The sequence below is a fragment of the Sardina pilchardus genome, chromosome 14 (assembly GCF_963854185.1).
Source record: "Sardina pilchardus chromosome 14, fSarPil1.1, whole genome shotgun sequence".
Taxonomy (NCBI): Eukaryota; Metazoa; Chordata; class Actinopteri; order Clupeiformes; family Clupeidae; genus Sardina; species Sardina pilchardus.
The window spans coordinates 20,128,548-20,148,547 of record NC_085007.1 but is presented as its reverse complement, the minus strand read 5'-3'; the positions used below and the strand labels follow the sequence as shown (position 1 = coordinate 20,148,547).

Below are 20,000 nucleotides of genomic sequence, written 5' to 3'. Positions count from 1 at the left end.
GCTTCTCCAGATTACTCCTCATATGATTAGGCTTTTTATTTGCTATCACAAATGATCCTTAAAACCTTTTTTTTTTCTGCGGGATTGTTGTAGTGTGTTGTCTCTGTGCTCTCTTTATCACCTTGTCGCAATGTGATTCTGAATATACAAATGAAATGAATTGAACTCCCCCCCCCCACCCACCCCCCTCCCCAAGTGCACCAATATTGCTTGAGGTGCAGTCTAACAAGGAGAATAAAACACCTGCCTCTGCTCCCAATCAGGGCGGCCGGCGATTGGGTCGGATGACTAAGCCGTGTCTCCTTTGTCATGTATGTGATGACTCATAGGCCACCTATCATCCCTGATCAGCGATCAGCGATAATTTCCCCCCCACCCCACCCCCACCCCACCCCCCATTGAGAGAGGCGCGTCGCTCACTCCAGCACTGATCCGTGGCCAGCTGCAGCCGAGGAGTTGCCATTTATTCTGGCGCGCTGGCGCTGCTGCAGTACTCTGATCACCAGGATGGCTGGTATTTCCTCAGCCGTGATTAGACATTATTAGATATTTTTTTGCTTGATGCTTTTTGGGATGTAATGATGATGCATTTTTAATGGTCCGTCGGGTTGCTATGTATATTTTATGGGGCTGAAAATAGCTTGTTTGGATGTCTTGCTTGAAAGGACATTGTGATCTGTGAGAAGACCACAGGACAGAACGGCACACGCTATGCACACAGTAGTGAGGCTTGTCGTATTGGCTGGTAATCCGGTAATTAGCAGCCGCGGCTGGCCGTGCTGGTGGTGAGGTGTTCCCCTGTGTGTGCTGAAGGTTAGCAGTGAGCTCGCGCCGCGCGCCACGGCAACAACGACGAGATGAGGGGCTCACTCACACAGGCACGTGTTGCTGTCTGCAGAATCCCCCTCGTGAGAACGCCCACTGTCTGTGCACATCTCTCTCTCTCTCTCTCCCTCTCTCTCTCCCTCTCTCTCTCCCTCTCTCTCTCCCTCTCTGCCTCTCTCTCTCTCTCCTCCCCACCCTCTGTGTCTCTTTCTCTGTCTTTCTTCCTCTCTCTCTCTCTTGTTGGAGTGCGCATGCACTGCGGATGCAGCATGTTGCTCACCAGACGTGAGGGCTGCTGCAGAGGACAGAGGTATGTCTGTGTGGCGGCTTGTTTAAGACCCCTTGTGGTCAGCAGCAGTACTGCATCCTGACTGACAAGGCTGTGGCACTGTGGCAGCATCAGCACCACGGTTGTGTAATCCTCCCAGCTTGTTTTCAGCACAGATGAGGCAAACATGTTGAGGCCATCAACACATGTGCAGGTTTAGCCTTATTTGCCTATTCATCCGAAATATTTTTTTTCTAATGAAGGAGAACCATTGGTTGTGGCGTTTATCTAAAAGAAAGAAAAGAGAAAAACAAAGGCGTATACATTTGTCTGCAGTGAGCATGTTCTGTGTCCAACAGGTTGTTTTTACTAGACAAAGCCATTTGTAACTAAACGTCCAGACTGCCGTTGTAAAATACCATATTGTGGCTCCAGAAAGCAAAGCCTCTGCAGGGGTGAGAGGCAGTGACATACTGTAAGCTGAAAAAGAGGACACCAGGAACAGGATATTTCCTCAGTCAAAGTGAAGCCCGTACTACTCTTAACTCAGATGCCCGTTTTCTTGATCCATTGCCCTTTTTCCCTGCAGAATGGGCTTAATGCCTTGCACTTGGCGTCGAAAGAGGGGCATGTCAAGATGGTGCTGGAGTTGTTACACCATGGCATCAACCTGGAGACCACCACAAAGGTACCCACCCACCCACCAACCTCACCCACCAACCTCTAGCCCATTAAAGTGTAAGGCAAGTTATATGCCCAAAACTATTCTGGAGAATATTATCTATGATTTTACTGAAGATACAGAACTACTGTAAGGCAAGAGATAAAAAAGACGCCGTTGTCATCCATTTTTACCTGCAGCAAGTCACTGTATATGTACATAGCGAACATATCAGCCCTGGCAAATCCTCTTATCCAGGTGTTCCTTTGCTCTGAGGAGGCAGTGTGATGTGGTGTGGTACACGTGTCAGTGTTTGATAGGGCCTGTTTTGAGTGCAGGCAGGAGTTGCGTTGTGCTCTTGAGTGGGGCTTGGGGGCCCGGGGCCATCACTATGTGGGTTAATGTGGCTGCACTGTCCTTCCTCTCGTGGCAGAAAGGGAACACGGCTCTCCACATCGCCGCGCTGGCCGGCCAGGAGAAGGTGGTGGCCGAACTCGCCCATTTCGGCGCCAACGTCAACGCCCAGTCACAGGTGAGGCTCGAAGAGGTGACATTTTTTGGTGTTGGTGTTGGTTTGGTTCCTGTTGTGACCATGAACAAATGATAATAAACAATGTGTCTAAGATGGGCTGTTGCTGTTAAAAAGTGTAAATATACAGTCTGTATTGGCATTTTGTTTGTGAAGAGGAACTGTGATTTCACGCCTATGAGGTCACTACACAGGGGCGGGATATACATAGGAATGCATTTCTTTTAATCTTCCTTGTGAGGGATGTGATTCATTCGGCTAATTGCCTCAGTTAATATACTGGTACAGTCAATACACAGTCTCTTTTTTTTTGTTATTCATTTGCATAAAGCACTGCCCTGCGGTACGTAGTATGGCTAATACACTGGACATTACTGTGGTCATTGTGTTTTTTTCTTCTTCTCTAAGTGTGTGTTAATGTATGATGCTTTTGACCATCTCCTCATGGCCGTTCCTGTTGCATCTCTCTCCATCACAGAAGGGCTTTAGTCCCCTCTATATGGCCGCCCAGGAGAACCACCTGGAGGTGGTGAAGTTCCTGCTGGAGAACGGAGCCAATCAGAGTCTGCCGACAGAGGTGAGAGACCCCCATTTACCTGGCCGCCCGTCCTCCTCAGGCTCCTCAATCAATCACCGCTGCGCCTTTTCGCAGCTCTCTCGTCCTGCTCATCAATCTTACCTGTGCCCCGTCCCCTACAGTCTGAATTGGTCCTCGTCTAGTTTTCCCCATTTCCTCTTTGTCATTCTTGAATAGCCACCGTTTTCTAAAACTGTCTCGATGCGAGCTGGAAATCAATGGTTTCTGGGATCAGACCTCATCTCTTTCACTCTCGAGTCGATCAGACAAATTCTGTCAGTGGAGCCCAGCAGAGGACAGTCAAAATGGATCAGTCCCTTTGGCTTATTCTTCTCGGGGGCAGGATGCTGGATCTCGTTTCCTAAAGTGCGGCTTTGACCGGTAAATAATGCCTGAATGCACAGCGTAGCAGGCCTTTGTGTGAGTAATGATGAGGCATTCCTCCTCCTGGTTGTCTGTCTGCCTGTGCGGATGACATCAGCCTTTTAGCCATAGCCTCTACCTGGCCCACTCAGACAGTGCAGATCAATGCGCTGTGGACTGATTGATCAAGGGCATCCTACGCTTTGCATTCATTTGCATACGTGAGCTGGCAGAGGAGAGGAGCAAACAAATCAAAACACACAGGAGTCAGGCAGAGAAGGAGATTCTTGGATCTTCGTTGGAAAGTTAGTTTGTTTATTTGTCGTCCCCATAGGGAAATTCTTTTCACAGGCATAGGGACAGGTCACAGGCATAGGGATGGCACGTATACATGGTTGAAGACATAGGGGATGGCACATACAGTACAGACATACATATTTCATACACTATATACATTGACACAGACATTTACATATTCTGAGTTGATGGGAGAACATACATTATTGCATTGCGGAAAGTGGAGCGTCAGTGTTTCTTTCCCCCCCGCAAGCCTCAATTGTGGAGAAGTCCATTAATCAAAACTGGTTGAGTACATATCAGCTGCTTTGACATGCTGCCAGCAGTGGCATTGTGATGTACTTAGAGGACAAGGACTGCTGCACTCCTCGCTGCAGTGTGAGTCTATATGAGACAAGTGTCTGTGTTACTGAATCACTGGCATGCACTGAGGTTGCCGTCTCTGCCTGTGTCCTCCCCCTCAGGACGGCTTCACGCCGCTGGCAGTGGCGCTCCAGCAGGGCCACGAGAACATAGTCGCTCTCCTCATCAACCACGGCACCAAGGGCAAGGTGCGACTGCCAGCCCTGCACATCGCGGCGCGCAATGATGACACGCGCACTGCTGCAGTGCTGCTGCAGAATGACCCCAACCCAGATGTCCTAAGCAAGGTAGCGTGGGCGTGTGTACGTGTGTGTGTGTACGTGTGTGTGTGTGTATATGTCTGTGTCTGTGTGTGTGTGTGTGTGTGTGTGTGTGTGTGTGCGCGCTCGTCCCGCTGAGAGCCTCACGATGAATCATGGTTTAATACTGCTGACACTGTTGGCTCCAGTATCGCCTCAAAAGAATGGCAATGAAGCCTTAACGTAATACGCCAGCAGTAAAATATGGTTAACACAATTACCCTCTTGACATTGACAGTGATGCGGAAACTTCAGATAAAAGTGACTGATCGTAAAGACCGATGTTTTCAAAGACCAGAGTTGCTATTGATTGCCTGAGTCATTGTTCTCACTGTCTCTCTGTCTATCTCTTTGTTTCCTCCCTCCCTCCTCTCTCTCTCTCTCTCGCTCTCTCTCTCTCTCTCCCTCCCTCTTTCTCTGCAGACCGGTTTCACTCCTCTGCATATTGCGGCTCACTACGAGAACCTGAGCGTGGCTCAGCTCCTGCTCAACCGAGGCGCTAACGTTAACTTCACCCCCAAGGTCAGTCTTCCTTTTGTCACGCTCGCTTAACAAAAAAAAAAAAAAAAAAAACCCTTCCGAAAATAACACCGTCGACGTCGTCGTTGTCGTGTGTCCCACGCGCTCATCTGTGTCTTGGGCTCCTCGCTGACCCCTTCGCTGACCCCTTTGCAGAACGGGATCACGCCTCTGCACATAGCGGCCAGGAGGGGCAACGTCATCATGGTCCGGCTACTGCTGGACAGAGGGGCGCAGATCGATGCCAAGACCAAGGTATCCTGCAGAAATGATGTAACGTAGTATTTCTTCCTCTCTCCCGCTCGTATATCCCCCTATCCTGCACTCGTTTGGCAGAATCCTCCCGCTGTCTGTCTTTCCAACTGAGACTCGAAAACGAGACGAGCGCTGTTGGAATGACAGTGTGGCATCCCAGCATCCCAGTAGCACAAGCCTGTGTGTATCTTGTTTCCTCTTACCCTTGCTTTCACACGCAAGCTCCCTCTCTCCCTCTCTCTCTCTCTACTCCCACATTCCCTCTCTCCTCTCCTCTCTTCTGTTATCCTCTCTTCTCTCCCTCTGCGTCGCTCCACTTCTAACCACTGTGTGTGTGTGTGTGTGTGTGTGTGTGTGTGTGTGTGTGGGTGTGGTGTGGTGTGTATCTGTGTGCGTGTGTGTGTTTGTGTATACGTGTGTATACGTGTGTGTGTGTGTGTGTGTGTGTGTGTGTGTGTGTGTGTGTGTGTGTGTGTGTGTGTGTGTGTGTGTGTGTGTGTGTGTGTGTGTGTGCGTGTGTATACATGTGTGTGTTCGTGTGTGTGTGTGTGTGTGTGTGTGTGTGTGTGTGTGTGTGTGTGTCTCTCTCTCTCTCTCTCTCTCTTCGCCTTCAGGATGAGCTCACCCCGCTGCACTGTGCGGCCAGGAATGGCCACGTGCGGGTCATCGAGCTCCTGCTGGACATGGGAGCCCCAATCCAGGCCAAGACCAAGGTGAGCCAGGCCTTGTGCCAGTACAGGGATGAGCCACTGGGGAGCAGGCCTCATAACGGGGGCGCTCGGGGAGGGGAAAAAAAGCTGCTCTGCTAAGCCATTTCCTGGCCACAACGACTAGACTGCAAGCAGGAAGATAAAATAGTGTGTGTGCTGCTTACATATTCACAAGCAGACGCCGGTGACAAGTGTAGCTGGAAGATGAGCTAGTGTGTATCGTAGATGTTATAAAGCTTTATATTTATAATATCCATAAAGATTTATAATGTCTATGATGTGTATGCTGCTTACATATTCACATGCAGACGGGCACAAGTGTTTGTAGCTGGAAGATGAGATAGTGTATATCATAGATATTAGAAAGCTTTATATTTATAATAGTATCTATAAAGATTTATAATATCTATGATGTGTGTGCTGTTTACATATTCACAAGCAGACGGTGATATGTGTTTGTGGTGCTGAAGCGTGCCAAATCCCCTTGTCTTTCTCAGCCTGGTGCTCATCTAACACATAAACCTCCAACGTTAGTCTTTTCAACCCAGCGATGTGTAGACAAAGGTCTGTTGTAAATTGATAATCCAGGTAGTCTGTTCACCAGGTGGTTATGTGTTTATGTATTTGGTGCTCCTTTACCATAGTGTAGGTGTAGTCAGTGTAAGGTCACATTGTGGCCATTTTAGATGGACTTGATCCATGTGTCTCTCTCATGTGTCCACCTCTCAATTTCAAGTTCAAGTTCAATTTCAGTAGACCTTTATTGGTAATACTCAAGCCCAAGCAAACATATAATACAACAATACAGATACAATATCTGTAAAAAGAGAAAATAAGAAATAAAACTACAGTGTACAACTTATTACTAGAAAAGTACTTCGAGAGACACCTCCGCCAAGCAGAAACATAATCACCTCCTGGATCCAGACGGTGATACGAATCACTCCCAAAATGTAATCGTGAACAAACAAACAAACAGACAGACAAACAAGCAAACAGACAAACCCCGATGAAAACATAACCTCCTTGGTGAAGGTAATGATACATTCTCTCTTTCTCTCTCTCTCTCTCTCTTTCTCGTAGAATGGTCTGTCTCCCATCCACATGGCGGCCCAGGGGGATCACATGGACTGTGTGCGTCAGCTGCTCCAGTATAACGCTGATATCGACGACATCACACTGGACCACCTGACGCCCCTGCACGTAGCGGCCCACTGCGGGAACCACCGCATGGCCAAAGTCCTGCTGGACAAGGGCGCCCGGGCCAACGCCAGAGCGCTGGTCAGTCCAAGTGGGCACACAAACATGGCAGCAGAGCATTGTGCCATATTCACACACACGCTACACACATAAGCCCACCAGCCAAACACACATACAGTACACACACATTTATGCAATCACACATATTAAACCATATCAAACAGCCACACACCTTTATCACACGTACTGTGCACATGCACACAAACAAACCAACCAATCACATGCACACATACAATCAGACATACACACACACACACTCACACACGCACACACACACACACACACACACGCACGCACGCACGCACGCACGCACGCACGCACGCACGCACGCACGCACGCACGCACGCACGCACGCACGCACGCACGCACACACACACACACACACACACACACACACACACACACACAAACTTATAATATAAACTTCTCCTCTGTCCTCTGTCCACTCCCGTTGTTGGCAAGGCCCTCACAGCTCATTTTAGCTCATGGTCCAAGAAATGGTCAAAAAGTGTCAGATCAATAAAGCCAATCCAGCTTCATTCAGGCCTCCTCCTCTCACCTCTCCATTATGTCCTTTTCATTTCCATCCTTCCTCCTCCTCCTCCTCACTCTCATCCTTTGCTTCCTCTCCTCCTCCTCCTCTCGGCTCTCATCCCTCGTTACCGCCCGCGCTGCTCTCACCTGTGAGCAGACGGCTGACTCAGCTCAGGCCTAATGATGGGATGAGTGTTTCTCTCTGTCTATCTATCTCTCTCTGTCTCTTTCTCTCGCTCTCTCTCTTTCTCTCTCGCCCACCCTCTCTTTATCTCTCTCTTCTCCGTCTCGCTCTCTCTCTCTCTCTCTGTATCTGTCTCTTTCTCTCTCTATCTCACTCTCTCTTTCTCTCTATATATATCACTCTCTCTTTCTCTTTTCTGTCTATCTATCTCTCTCTGTCTCTCTCTTTCTCTTGCCCACCCTCTCTTTATCTCTCTCTTCTCCGTCTCGCTCTCTCTTTCTCTCTCTGTATCTGTCTCTTTCTCTCTCTCTCTATCTTACTCTCTCTTTCTCTATATATACTGTATCACTCTCTCTTTCTCTCTCTCTGTCTATCTCCTCTCTCTCTCTCTCTCAGTGCTACGGTCGAGGCTCTGGCTCAGATCACCTGCTCATTAGTTCAGGGGCAGCCTGATTAGCTTGTGCTGTTACACATCCCCTCCCCTGCCCATTCATTATTACACACACACACACACACACACACACACACACACACACACAGACACACACACACACACACACACACACAGACACACACACACACACACACACACACACAGACACACACACACACACACACACACACACAGACACACACACACACACACACACACACACACACCCGCGCGCTCGCCCACACATTCACAATTGCACACATACCACACACACACACACACACAGCATGCACAGATTGATGAGCTTCATAACACACCCAGCTAATGTAAAACAGAATGCTGATCACAGCATGCTTCACACGTCAGCAAATCAGGGAAGCACCGTGAAGATCAGGATTGGTTGTGTACAGAATGGGATCTTATTGAATAAAGGACCTAAACTACTTGGGTTACGTATATGACTGTGTGGAGTGGCTGTAAACTCATAATTTCATAATGGAGTTAAAGTGCGGTCTGTAAATCTAATCCCGTACACTTTTATCAAATTCAGCGCTCCGCTCTGTTCAGCGTCAACCTGCACATTTGCACTCTGGTGTTCAGGTCTTCAGGTGCTTCAGGAGTACAGGAGGAAGGGGTGCAGTTTGATTGGCTGTTGAGCTCAAATATAAACAATCTTTCATGAGACCAAAGCCAAACCATGGACTGCATCTTTCAATGAATTAGTCCATTTGATCTTTATCCCCCTGAGATCAAATCTGCACTGATTCTGGTCCTTTGGAATACAGCGCAGATGCTACCGAGCTGACAGCTCACACCAGTGTTTGAAAAGTGTTTTCAGAATGGCATTACTCCTCTCCATATTGATATTAGTGTGTCTGTGTGTTGTTGCTGCCGCAAAGGAAAGTGAAGAAAAGTAAAACCTCAAACACTAACTCTGTGGTCGCGTCTGTCTTTTCAGAATGGCTTTACCCCTCTCCACATTGCCTGTAAGAAGAACCACGTGCGCTCCATGGACCTGCTGCTCAAGCACTCGGCGTCTCTGGAGGCTGTCACTGAGGTCAGATAACAGCTCAGACAGACCAGGGCTGCCCGCGTGCATCATCTGGCGTAATCCAATTTGAATCTGCCTGTTGAAATGACAGCTGATCAGAATGGGGGATCTGATAGATAGAGAGCCTCCTGAGCTTCCTGGAATGAGATCAGGGACAGGAAGTGCACTGATAAGATGGAGCATGTGGCCCCGTGTCTGATATGATCCTGGTCAGCCTGTGTGGAGATATGTTTTTAATCCTTTGATGGCGATATTTCACCTCAAAATGTCCACGTCTGTTGTTGGCATATGTTTTTGTAAATCCTGTGTCAAAAACACTCCGGTACCATTGGCTCCTTAAACTTTGGAATAGTGTGTAAACAAGTCTAAGTAGGGAGGATGTCATTGTGACGTTACATTTATCATAAGTTGCATCAAAACAGTGACATCTTTCCCATTCTATGCTGCTATTCCTGAATATTCTCTGCATGGTCAAGGTCATCCATCTGTGTGACTGTCAATCAGTGTCCTAGGGGGTGGTACACAGGTCATGGGTTGAAATTCCTTTGTTCCTTTATTACATTCTAACATCATCTCTCTCTCTCTCTCTCTCTCTCTCTCTCTCTCTCTCTTTCTCTCTCTCTCTCTGCAGTCTGGTCTGACGCCTCTGCATGTGGCGGCCTTCATGGGTCACCTGAACATAGTGAAGCACCTGCTGGCCAGGGGAGCCTCTCCTAACGCGTCCAACGTGGTCAGTACCCTGCACTGCAGTGCCCGTCACACACACGCTTCACGGCACACCTGTCCTCCCCCGCCCGTCCGGGCGCCCAGAGATCTTATTTATGTCACGGTGATGTCACGGCGATGACTCATACGCCATTGAGCTAAGCTACAAACCCACAATTTTGAGGGCGGAGAGTTACAGACTGAAACAAGGAAAAGTGGATTTGATTTAGCATCCAATTAAGTATTAATGATGTGTAAAGCTGATGTAACACACTAAAATAGCCATAAAAAGACGCTTTGTGAGCAACTCGAGTGACTTTTGTCCACATATGCAGTGCAAACTTCACTTACTTCCCCTATTTTACATTGCATTTTTATTATTATTATATATAAGGCAACAAAAAAGAGACAAAGAGAAAAAAAACAAACAGAAAGTCGTGTGACTTTTGACTGTCTTGGAGCAACTTTCATGCTTCCAGTCCTTGCTGTAGTTTGCCCCGAAAAATGGGTAAATATATACAATTACTAATTGTATTCCCCTGATGATAGTTGACCATCAAATTGTAGAAAACCAGGACACAGTTTAGCCTCCATTTGCATCCTGCGTGTGGCTTAAGTGGAGCAACAGAGCCAGAAGGATCTGAAGCATCATAACGCTGTCTCTACTTCCACTGTCTTTAATGCTAAAAATAAACCCGGGCCGGCTTGGCAAGATCTGTAGTATTTCCACAGCCTACAGAACCCCTGCTGCGAGCAGTGTTTGAAGGACAACTGCTGTGTGTGTGTGTGTGTGTGTGTGTGTGTGTTTAATAGAAAGTGGAGACTCCTCTCCACATGGCGTCGCGAGCGGGACATTGCGAGGTGGCCCAGTTCCTGCTGCAGAACGCCGCCCAGGTGGACGCCAAAGCTAAGGTGGGCGCGCTAACGCTAACGACTCCCGCCGCCTCCACCTGCCCACATTATACTGCCTCTCTACCTTCACCGTTTGTTTTCCGTATTCCCCTCCTCTCTCTTTTTTTTATCCTTCACTCCCTCTCTCTCTTCCCCTCCTCTGTGTCCTCTTTCTTTTCTCTGGGGAAATGTGTGTGTGGTTCTTTAACTCCTTTATTTCGCTTTTGTTTGTTTTTCTCGTCTCTCACTTATCTGCCGCCCCCCTCGGGAACGTAATCCTTTCCCGTCTTTTCGCTTCCTGTGTCCCTGCGCTGCTTTTGAAAAATAACGTGCCGTGCTAATGGTTTATTTTCCTCTTCTCTTCCTCCTCTTCCTCCTCTTCCTCCTCCTCCTCTTCCGTCTCACCCTCTCTCCCTCCCTCTCTCTCTCGCTGTGTGTGGCCGGCCGCAGGATGACCAGACCCCCTTGCACTGTGCCGCCCGCATGGGCCACAAGGAGCTGGTCACCCTCCTGCTGGAGCACAAGGCCAACCCCGACTCGGCCACCACGGCCGGACACACCCCCCTGCACATCGCCGCGCGGGAGGGACACGCTCAGACCACGCGCATCCTGCTGGACGGCAACGCCCAGCAGACCAAGATGACCAAGGTTTCTGACCCTTCCCCTCCCCTCCCCTCCATACACCTCCTCTATACTGTCAGCTTATAACTGTGGGTTGCATTTAAGTGTGTGTAAACATCCCTCTTTACTTTTGAAGCTCTGTCAATATCTCTTCTTTTTTACCTCTCTCTTTTCTCCTTTCTTTACTTCTCTGTGTTTCTCTACCTCTGTCTTTTCCTCATGACTCCCTCTCTTTCTGTCTTGATGACTTTCCTCCTCTTTGCCTCTCTCCTCCTCATTGACCCTGTATATATGTGTGTGCGTGTGTGTGTGTGCGTGCGCGTGCGTGTGTGTGTGTGTGTGTGTGTCCCTGTAGAAAGGCTTCACGCCGCTGCATGTGGCCTGTAAGTACGGTAAAGTGGATGTGGCTGAGTTACTGTTGGAGCGAGGAGCCAATCCCAATGCGGCAGGAAAGGTACGCACACGGCTATTCTCTCAACAGTGTGCGGCCCTTGTGCATGACTGGGCCCTGTGCCAATGCGTAAGTGCTATTAGGAGGGTGTGACTTTCATAAGGTTGTGTGTGTGTGTGTGTGTGTGTTTGTGTGTTTGTGTGTGTGTGTGTGTGTCTGTGTGATGTCCTTCTACAGCAAAATGGCTTGACTCCTCTGCATGTGGCCGTCCATCACAACAACCTGGACGTGGTCACGCTGCTGGTCAGCAAAGGGGGCTCTCCACACAGTCCTGCCCGGGTGAGTCACGAGCAACACACACCATATGCGCACACACACACACACACGCACACACACACACACACACACACACACACACACACACACACACACACACACACACACACACACACACACACACACACACACACACACACAAACACACACACATTCACGCATGCACACACAGAGACATCACAAATGCACACACATACACTCATACACACATACACAGGGTAAAGAATATACAGGAAAACCGTGTAACCACGTGTAAACACCACCATGTATGTGAAGAGTATCATTACCATTTTGGATTGCTACTAATATGAGAAATCCAAATATACGCACACGCACACGCTCACGCTCTCCTGTTTCGGCTGTTTACTCTTCCCCTTTCTCCTTACTCTGACTGGCTTTCAAAGAACCACTTAGTTCCTCCTCTCTCTCTCGCTCGCTCGCTCACTCACGCGCGCTTGTGTTTCCCTCCTCTGCAGAACGGCTACACGCCGCTGCACATCGCCGCTAAGCAGAACCAGCTGGAGGTGGCGGGCTGCCTGCTGCACCACGGCGCCAACGCTAACTCCGAGTCGCTGCAGGGCATCACGCCCCTGCACCTGGCCTCGCAGGAGGGCAGCCCCGACATGGTGGCCCTCCTCATCTCCAAGCAGGCCAACGTCAACCTGGGCAACAAGGTAACCTCCTCACGACCCTGACGCTAACTAACTCCCACTTCCCCCCTCCCCCCGCAATCCCGCCACCCTCGATGTGCTAAATCACGCCGCCTATCTGTCATTAGCGGTAAATGAACCTTCCCGCACTTGCCTGCAGCCACAATACATCCTAAGTGCACCTTTAAGTCATGATGAATAATTCTACCGTACTGATAGTTTGATGGATATCTTTGTCTGCTTCACACTAAGGGGTAGGTTTTGTGATGGATAGCGTGGCGGCTCGCACCACTTTAAAGCCTGTTTGAAAAACGACTTGTGAGATTCTTTTGCCAATTCAACAGTGGTGGCAACAATGAGCTTTTTCAGTCAAAGATTGAAATATCTTTTTTTCCCCCAAATAAGCGGCAGTTTGTATTTATGGCAGTAGAGAAGGCCTTGAGACGTGGCTGCCAAAGAACTGACACCCCCAGAGAGACAAGCGGCTCTGTCTCCCTCTCTCCGACAGAATGGAGGATGTGGAAACATAAAAAGGCGTTTTTTGAGATCGCAGTCTGACTGATCTGGGACTCCCGCGGCATAGAGGGGCGTAACAACAACAACAACGACAACAACAACAACACACACACAAAAAACGCCTCCCTCACTCAGAGCCCAGAGCAGTTAGAGAAAGGAGCAGCGGCACAGACTAGCGCTGTGCTTTTCACGCTGGAGTCAGCCATGGCCCTGGAGTCGCTCTCTGGCATGACTCAGCACATCATGACTCAGCAGATCATGACTCAGCACGCAGTCTGCTGCTCTGTCTCCTGTGTGGCTGAAATCACACGTCCTCCCCTCTTCGATCCAGTGCTCTCCTCTCCGCTCCTTGTCGATCCTGTGCTCTCTTCTCCTCTTCTCTCCCCTCCTCTCCTCTCCTCTTTGATCCTGTGCTCTCCTCTCCCCTCTTCTCCTCTCCTCTCCACTCCCGTCCTCTCCTTTGATCCTGTACTCTCCTGTCCTCTCCTCTCCTCTTTAATCCTGTGCTCTCCTCTCCTCTCCTCTCCTCTCTCCTCTCCTCTCCTCTCCTCTCCCATCCTCTCCTCTTCGATCCTGTGCTCTCCTCTTTTCTCCCCTCCTCTCCTTTCCACTCCTCCTCTTTGATTCTCTCCTCTCCTCTCCTCTCCTCTCCTCTTCTCTCCCCTCTTCTCCCCTCCTCTCCTTTCCTCTCCTCTCCTCTTCTCTCCCCTCTTCTCCCCTCCTCTCCTTTCCTCTCCTCTCCCCTCTTCTCCCCTCCTCTTCTCTCCTCTCCTCTCCTCTCCTCTTCTATTTTCTCCTGTGTTCTCTGTGGTCTACTGTCTCCTTATGCCCCTCTTTTTTTCTCCTCCTTTTTCTCTACTCTCTCTGATCCCTCTCTTTCCTGTCGTCCTCCTGTCGTGTGTGTGTGTGTGTGTGTGTGTATGTGTGTGTGTGTGTGTGTGTGTGTGTAGAACGGGCTGACTCCGCTGCATCTGGTGGCGCAGGAGGGGCACGTGGGCATCGCTGACATGCTGGTCAAGCAGGGAGCCTCAGTGTACGCCGCATCACGGGTGAGGTGGACGCACGAGACACACACACACACACACACACGTGCATACAGACACAGCTGACACACACAGTCTATGCCGCATCATAGGTGAGATGGATGCACAAGCTCACACTAGACACACGCACACACACACACACACACACACACACACACACACACACACACACACACACACACACACACACACACACGTGCATATAGACACAGCTGACACACACAGTCTATGCCACATCATGGGTGAGATGGACGCAAAAGCACACACGCACGCACACACACACACACACACACACACACACACACACACACACACAGACAAGCACATGCACCCTTAAACACTCTATAACGCACACACACACACACACACACACACACACACACACAGCTGACACACATACCCTCACAGTAACACCTTGTATAGGCACACACATGGATGCCCTCAAGTAACACCATGTGAAGCTACACATTCACACGTAGACGCAGAAGCGCGCATGCACACACACACACACACACACACACACATACACACAAACACACACATGCACAATCACATGCACTCTCTCTCTCTGTGACGCCTGTTTCTAGAGGGCATAATGAAGTGTGAAGAGCAGGTTTGAGTAGTAGGAGCATACAAGCTGCAGAGTGGTGTTCTCACACACTATTCAGCTTCAGGATGCACGTGTATGTGTGTGTGTGTGTGTGTGTGTGTGTGTGTGTCTGTGTGTATGTGTTTGTGTGCGTGTGTGTGTGTGTCTGTGTGTGTGTGTCTGAGTGTGTGTGTGTGTGTGTGTGTGTGTGTGTGTGTTTTGTGTGTAAGCGTGTTTTTACATCTGTGTGTATATCGTCATGTGTATGTTACCACCTCCATTTGTGTGGGAGTGTGTAATGTATGTGTTGGTTGAGGGCAGACAAATGTGGATATGTAGATTTTGCGAGTAGATTATCATATGTCTGGGCAGTCTGGCTATTTGTTGCTCTGCATCAACATCTATCACTGTCTATTTTTGAGTATGAGTATGCACGTAATATGCATATGTATTGTGTGTGTGTGTGTGTGTGTGTGTGTGTGTGTGTGTGTGTGTGTGTGTGCGTAGAGTGAGTGATGTAGAGGGCTAAATGAGAGGATCATTCACTCTGCTATAATGAGGTGGCCCCGGGCACTGACCTGTAAGGCGGGCGGGTGACTAATGTCTCCACAGCACCGGGCCATCTGTGACCCCCCCTGACCTCAGATCAGCCCCGGGCTCCCGCCCCGGATTCGCTTTTATTCTCAAATCAATACCCTGGAAATAGAAATTAAAGCCTCTGAGCCAAAACCACCTCAGCCAAGACACCGACTCTCACCTCGCTCTGAGGCATGGAGTGTGCTAAGCTCATGTTTTATCAACCGCTCTTACTCAGAAGCACATTCTCTGTCTCTCACATAGCCTACAAACACAAATACACACACACACGCACACACACACACACACACACACACACAAACTCACACAGACACGCTCAATGACATTTGCTCGTTTCAATTAAGGGGAGTTTTATTGGCACAACAAAACGGTGCTGTATCACTGCCAACGAGGTGCAGAGATTCAACAGAGGGAATGAAAATACAAGACATAGTCAGACAAGATACAATGGCATATGTAGTTCAATTACTGTTCTCATTATAAGCATTCTTCTGTCTTGTTGACTCCCCCCCCCCCCCCCCACCTTATTTCTCAGATGGGTTATACTCCGCTCCATGTGTCATGTCACTATGGCAACATCAAGATGGTGAAGTTCCTGCTGCAGCAGCAAGCTCATGTGAACAGCAAGACCAGAGTGAGTGACCAGTCCTCAGTTCTCCACATGGCCATTCAGCTCCAGTTATTGCCACACACACACACACACACACACACACACACACACACACGCACACGCACACGCACACGCACACACACACACACACACACACAGACACACACACACACACACATACATACATGCATTCAGAGTACATACATACACAGACACTCACACACACTCATTAAAGGTAAAGTATACTATGCAGTTTCAGGTATTTTTGGTGCTGTAGAGCTCGCCTAGTCGCGAAATATTTATAGTTTAATCTGCCGTTGTAAATAGCCTACTTCTTGTGGCTTGCTCCCTATGTACACAACAGAAATGCTTTTGTTGTGGAGGTGAAGGATTATGATATGCAAAAATTACCTCCAAGGAGCTACAGTATGTTAATGTTTTATGAGTCTTGAAGTTGCGTGGCTGGTTTTCTCGTTAGCGACTTGCTATGGCTATGCTGTATGGCTCTGGAAGGTGAATGATTTCGCTATGATCAGGGATGTTGTAGTAAAATAACAGGTGGGTAAACTATGAATTCTGTGACGACAGTGAGGTGAACTGCGCCATGCGTTATCTGATTTTTAAAAAAGGCGCTAAGAACATGTTTAGTGATGATGGAGGATATTGAGTAATGTTAATAACAATACCAATGGTATGGTATGGTTCTGATAGTGTTGATGAGTGTACATATTGTGAATGTGGATAATACAGTGCATTTACAGTGCAATGAAATTGATGACAGGTGGATAAACTCTTATAATAGATGGATAACATACATACAGTACATACACAGTACTGTACATACATACACAGACGCTCACACAGACACACACATTAAAGGTATACTATGCAGTTTCAGGTAGTTACACACAGCGTGCTATATTCTCTTATAACTTGCCGTCTCCAAAAGTAAACACTGATGATTGACAGGGGAGACCTACCAGGGAAGTACCATTAGGAGTGTAGCAGTGGGATTCCAGCCAGGCGTTTCAGGACCATGGCCAGATCCCTGCACTGCACTGCACGCTCAGACCTGCCTCATTGAGAGAAAGTGTGAAGTTGTAAAACCATCATTCACCTTCTCCGACTCGATTCGTTTGTCAATTGACTCCCTTCTGCCCACGGCCAAGCACTGTCTTCCCCACTCCCACACATCCACAGCGTAGCCCTTTCACTCACACATAGTTTACTACATTCCCTGGAGTCCATGTTTTTTTTTTTTCCCCTGCACCGAGCTTGAGAGAACGTGGCCATGGAAACGATAATAACATAGCCGACTGCAAACACTCGCATACTCATACTGTTTTATTTCTCATCCCAGGCAGTATGGTAATGGCTAGGCAATGTCGTGCTGCGTTTTACATTTATTCCAGTAAATCGTTTAAAGTTGGCTTGTTAGCTAATATACTATGGCTATGGTTATGGTTATTTAGCAGACGCCTTTGTCCAAAGCGACATACAAATAAATAACAATACAAATTAAATTAACAGTGAACAATTACAAACTAGGGAGAATAGTAATATTATCAGTAAAACAATAATTTTAAGCACTAACCTAATGAGAAATAAAACAGTGAAATGAGAATAGCAATCAAATAAGTCACTCAGTTAATTATATATAATAATAATAATAACTAAAGCATGGTATGGCTAAATTTAAGGACAATAGCAAAATAAATTTCAAATTCTATCAATAGACAAATTATAACAAAACAATACTATTATACAAACCATAACACATTACAAACTCAAAGGACTAAGTGCATATTAAATAAATATGCCTTAAGACCCCTCTTAAAAGATCCAAAGCTGTTGCTGGAACGGAGAGCACTGGGCAACTCATTCCACCAACACGGAACCACTGAAGAATAGGATCTACAATTTGACCTAGCATGTATGGTTGGTCGACATAACAGACGCTCCTCGGAAGATCGCAATGGGCGGTTGGGAATGTACATCGTGATTAAAGAACTGAAGTAGCTGGGAGCAGATCCAGTCAGTGTCCTATAGGCCAGAGTGAGAGATTTAAATTTAATTCTGGCTACTATAGGGAGCCAGTGGAGAGTAACTAGGAGAGGGGTTACATGTGTCCTCTTTGGCTGATTGAAGACCAGTCGTGCTGCAGCATTCTGAATCAACTGTAGTGGTCTTAAAACACAAGCAGGTAGGCCAGCTAACAGAGAATTACAGTAGTCCAGCTTGGAGATAACCATTGCCTGTACAAGAAGCTGAGTGGAATCTTGTGTCAGATAAGGTCTGATCTTCCTAATGTTGTACAGGGTATACCGACATGACTTTGCAATTGAGGCAACATGCTCAGAGAAAGTAAGTTGGTCATCAATTATGACACCCAAGTTACGTGCCGATCTGGTTGGAGTCAGTGAGGATGAATCAAGCTGGATATTGATCTGTTGGGGAATAGCTGTTTTTGCTGGAAACACCAAGAGCTCAGTTTTGGAAAGATTAAGCTGAAGGTGCTGATCCTTCATCCAGATTGAAATGTCCTTCAGGCATGCAGAGATCCGATGGGAAACACTAGAGTCCTCAGGTGGGAAGGATAGGAAAAGTTGAGTGTCGTCCGCATAGCAATGATATTCAAATCCATGAGAACTGAAGTCGTATTACTCATTTTCACACCTATCAGCTAGATTTTAATTTTAGATTCTACATTACAGAAACTAGCAGCACTGGTAGATATAATTGGTAGCTCTCTTGCTATCAGCTGTGAATAATAATATTAAAAATATATATTAAATAGCACTAGCATGAATGACCTTTTTGTACTATCTGTGAAGCTCGAAGCTGTTGGGTTTTTTTTTTTCGGAAAGTGCAGTTACACTCTTGTTCAAGGCCATTGTTTAAACGTGCTTTTTGTCATATGATTTATCACAGCTTAATTCACCTTTAAAGTTTTAATGTCTTTCTCTCTCTCTCTCTCTCGCTCTCTCTCTCTTACTCCTCTCTCTGTCTGTGTCTCTCTCCCTCAATCTTTCTCTCCTTCCATATCTCCCTCTCTCTCTCTCTCTCCCTCTCTCTCTCTCTCTCTCTCTCTCTCATTCTCAGGTGGGCTATACTCCCCTGCACCAGGCGGCTCAGCAGGGCCACACAGACATAGTCACCCTGCTGCTGAAGCACGGAGCTCTACCCAATGAAATCACCACAGTGAGAAGCTCTACCTCCTCTCTCCTATCTCCTCCTTTCTCCTCTCCGCTCCTCTCCTCTGTCCTCCTCTCTCCTGGCCTCTCTCCTCCTCTCTATTCTCCTTCTCTTCTCTCCCCTCTCCTCTCCCATATCCTTTCCTCTCTCTTCTTCTTCCCTCTCCTTTCTCCTCTCCTCTCGTACACTACTCCTCTCTCCTCTCCTTTCTCCTCTCCTCTCATACAGTACTCCTCTCTCCTCTCCTCTCTCCTCTCCTCTCCTACACTGCTCCTCTGCTTTTGGGTGCTCCTATCCACCCCCATCTTTCATTTTCTCCTTCCCTCTCCTCTCCTGCCACTGCCCATTTTCCTTTTCTCGTTTCTCTCCTCTCCTTTTCTCTCCTTTCCCTTCTTCTCGCCAATTCCCTTCTTCCCACTAATATCCTACCTCCTCAGCACTCTCAGTTGAGTTAACGGGTGTGGCTTTACAGTTAGTGCATGTCCAGCCAGTTGGCGTTGGCGTCCACTGTGCTGTTGCATTGTACTGCGTTGTGCTGCTGTTATCAGTGCCAGCCAGAGGGGGTCATGCCCTGCCTTCCCCTCTCTTATCTGTGCCCAGAACGGGACCTCTCCTCTGGGCATCGCCAAGCGCCTGGGCTACATCTCTGTCATCGACGTGCTCAAGCTGGTGACGGAGGAGTCCGTGTCCATGGTGAGAGTCCCACAGGGGATTGGGATGTGTGTGTG

General features: G+C 48.1%; 1 protein-coding gene across 1 annotated transcript in view; it reads left to right on the top strand.

Annotated features, from left to right (window-relative positions):
* The window catches only part of ank1b (ankyrin 1, erythrocytic b), a 63,590-nt gene that overhangs the window by 18,819 nt on the left and 24,771 nt on the right, over positions 1 to 20,000 (top strand). The window contains exons 3-22 of the mRNA XM_062554889.1: positions 1,178 to 1,240; positions 1,683 to 1,781; positions 2,188 to 2,286; positions 2,762 to 2,860; positions 3,985 to 4,170; positions 4,606 to 4,704; positions 4,858 to 4,956; positions 5,571 to 5,669; positions 6,750 to 6,947; positions 9,036 to 9,134; positions 9,760 to 9,858; positions 10,647 to 10,745; positions 11,175 to 11,372; positions 11,701 to 11,799; positions 11,974 to 12,075; positions 12,549 to 12,746; positions 14,189 to 14,287; positions 16,003 to 16,101; positions 19,180 to 19,278; positions 19,873 to 19,965. Of these exons, the coding sequence (XP_062410873.1) occupies positions 1,178 to 1,240; positions 1,683 to 1,781; positions 2,188 to 2,286; positions 2,762 to 2,860; positions 3,985 to 4,170; positions 4,606 to 4,704; positions 4,858 to 4,956; positions 5,571 to 5,669; positions 6,750 to 6,947; positions 9,036 to 9,134; positions 9,760 to 9,858; positions 10,647 to 10,745; positions 11,175 to 11,372; positions 11,701 to 11,799; positions 11,974 to 12,075; positions 12,549 to 12,746; positions 14,189 to 14,287; positions 16,003 to 16,101; positions 19,180 to 19,278; positions 19,873 to 19,965 (2,325 nt within the window). The remainder of the gene's footprint in view (positions 1 to 1,177; positions 1,241 to 1,682; positions 1,782 to 2,187; positions 2,287 to 2,761; positions 2,861 to 3,984; positions 4,171 to 4,605; positions 4,705 to 4,857; positions 4,957 to 5,570; positions 5,670 to 6,749; positions 6,948 to 9,035; positions 9,135 to 9,759; positions 9,859 to 10,646; positions 10,746 to 11,174; positions 11,373 to 11,700; positions 11,800 to 11,973; positions 12,076 to 12,548; positions 12,747 to 14,188; positions 14,288 to 16,002; positions 16,102 to 19,179; positions 19,279 to 19,872; positions 19,966 to 20,000) is intronic.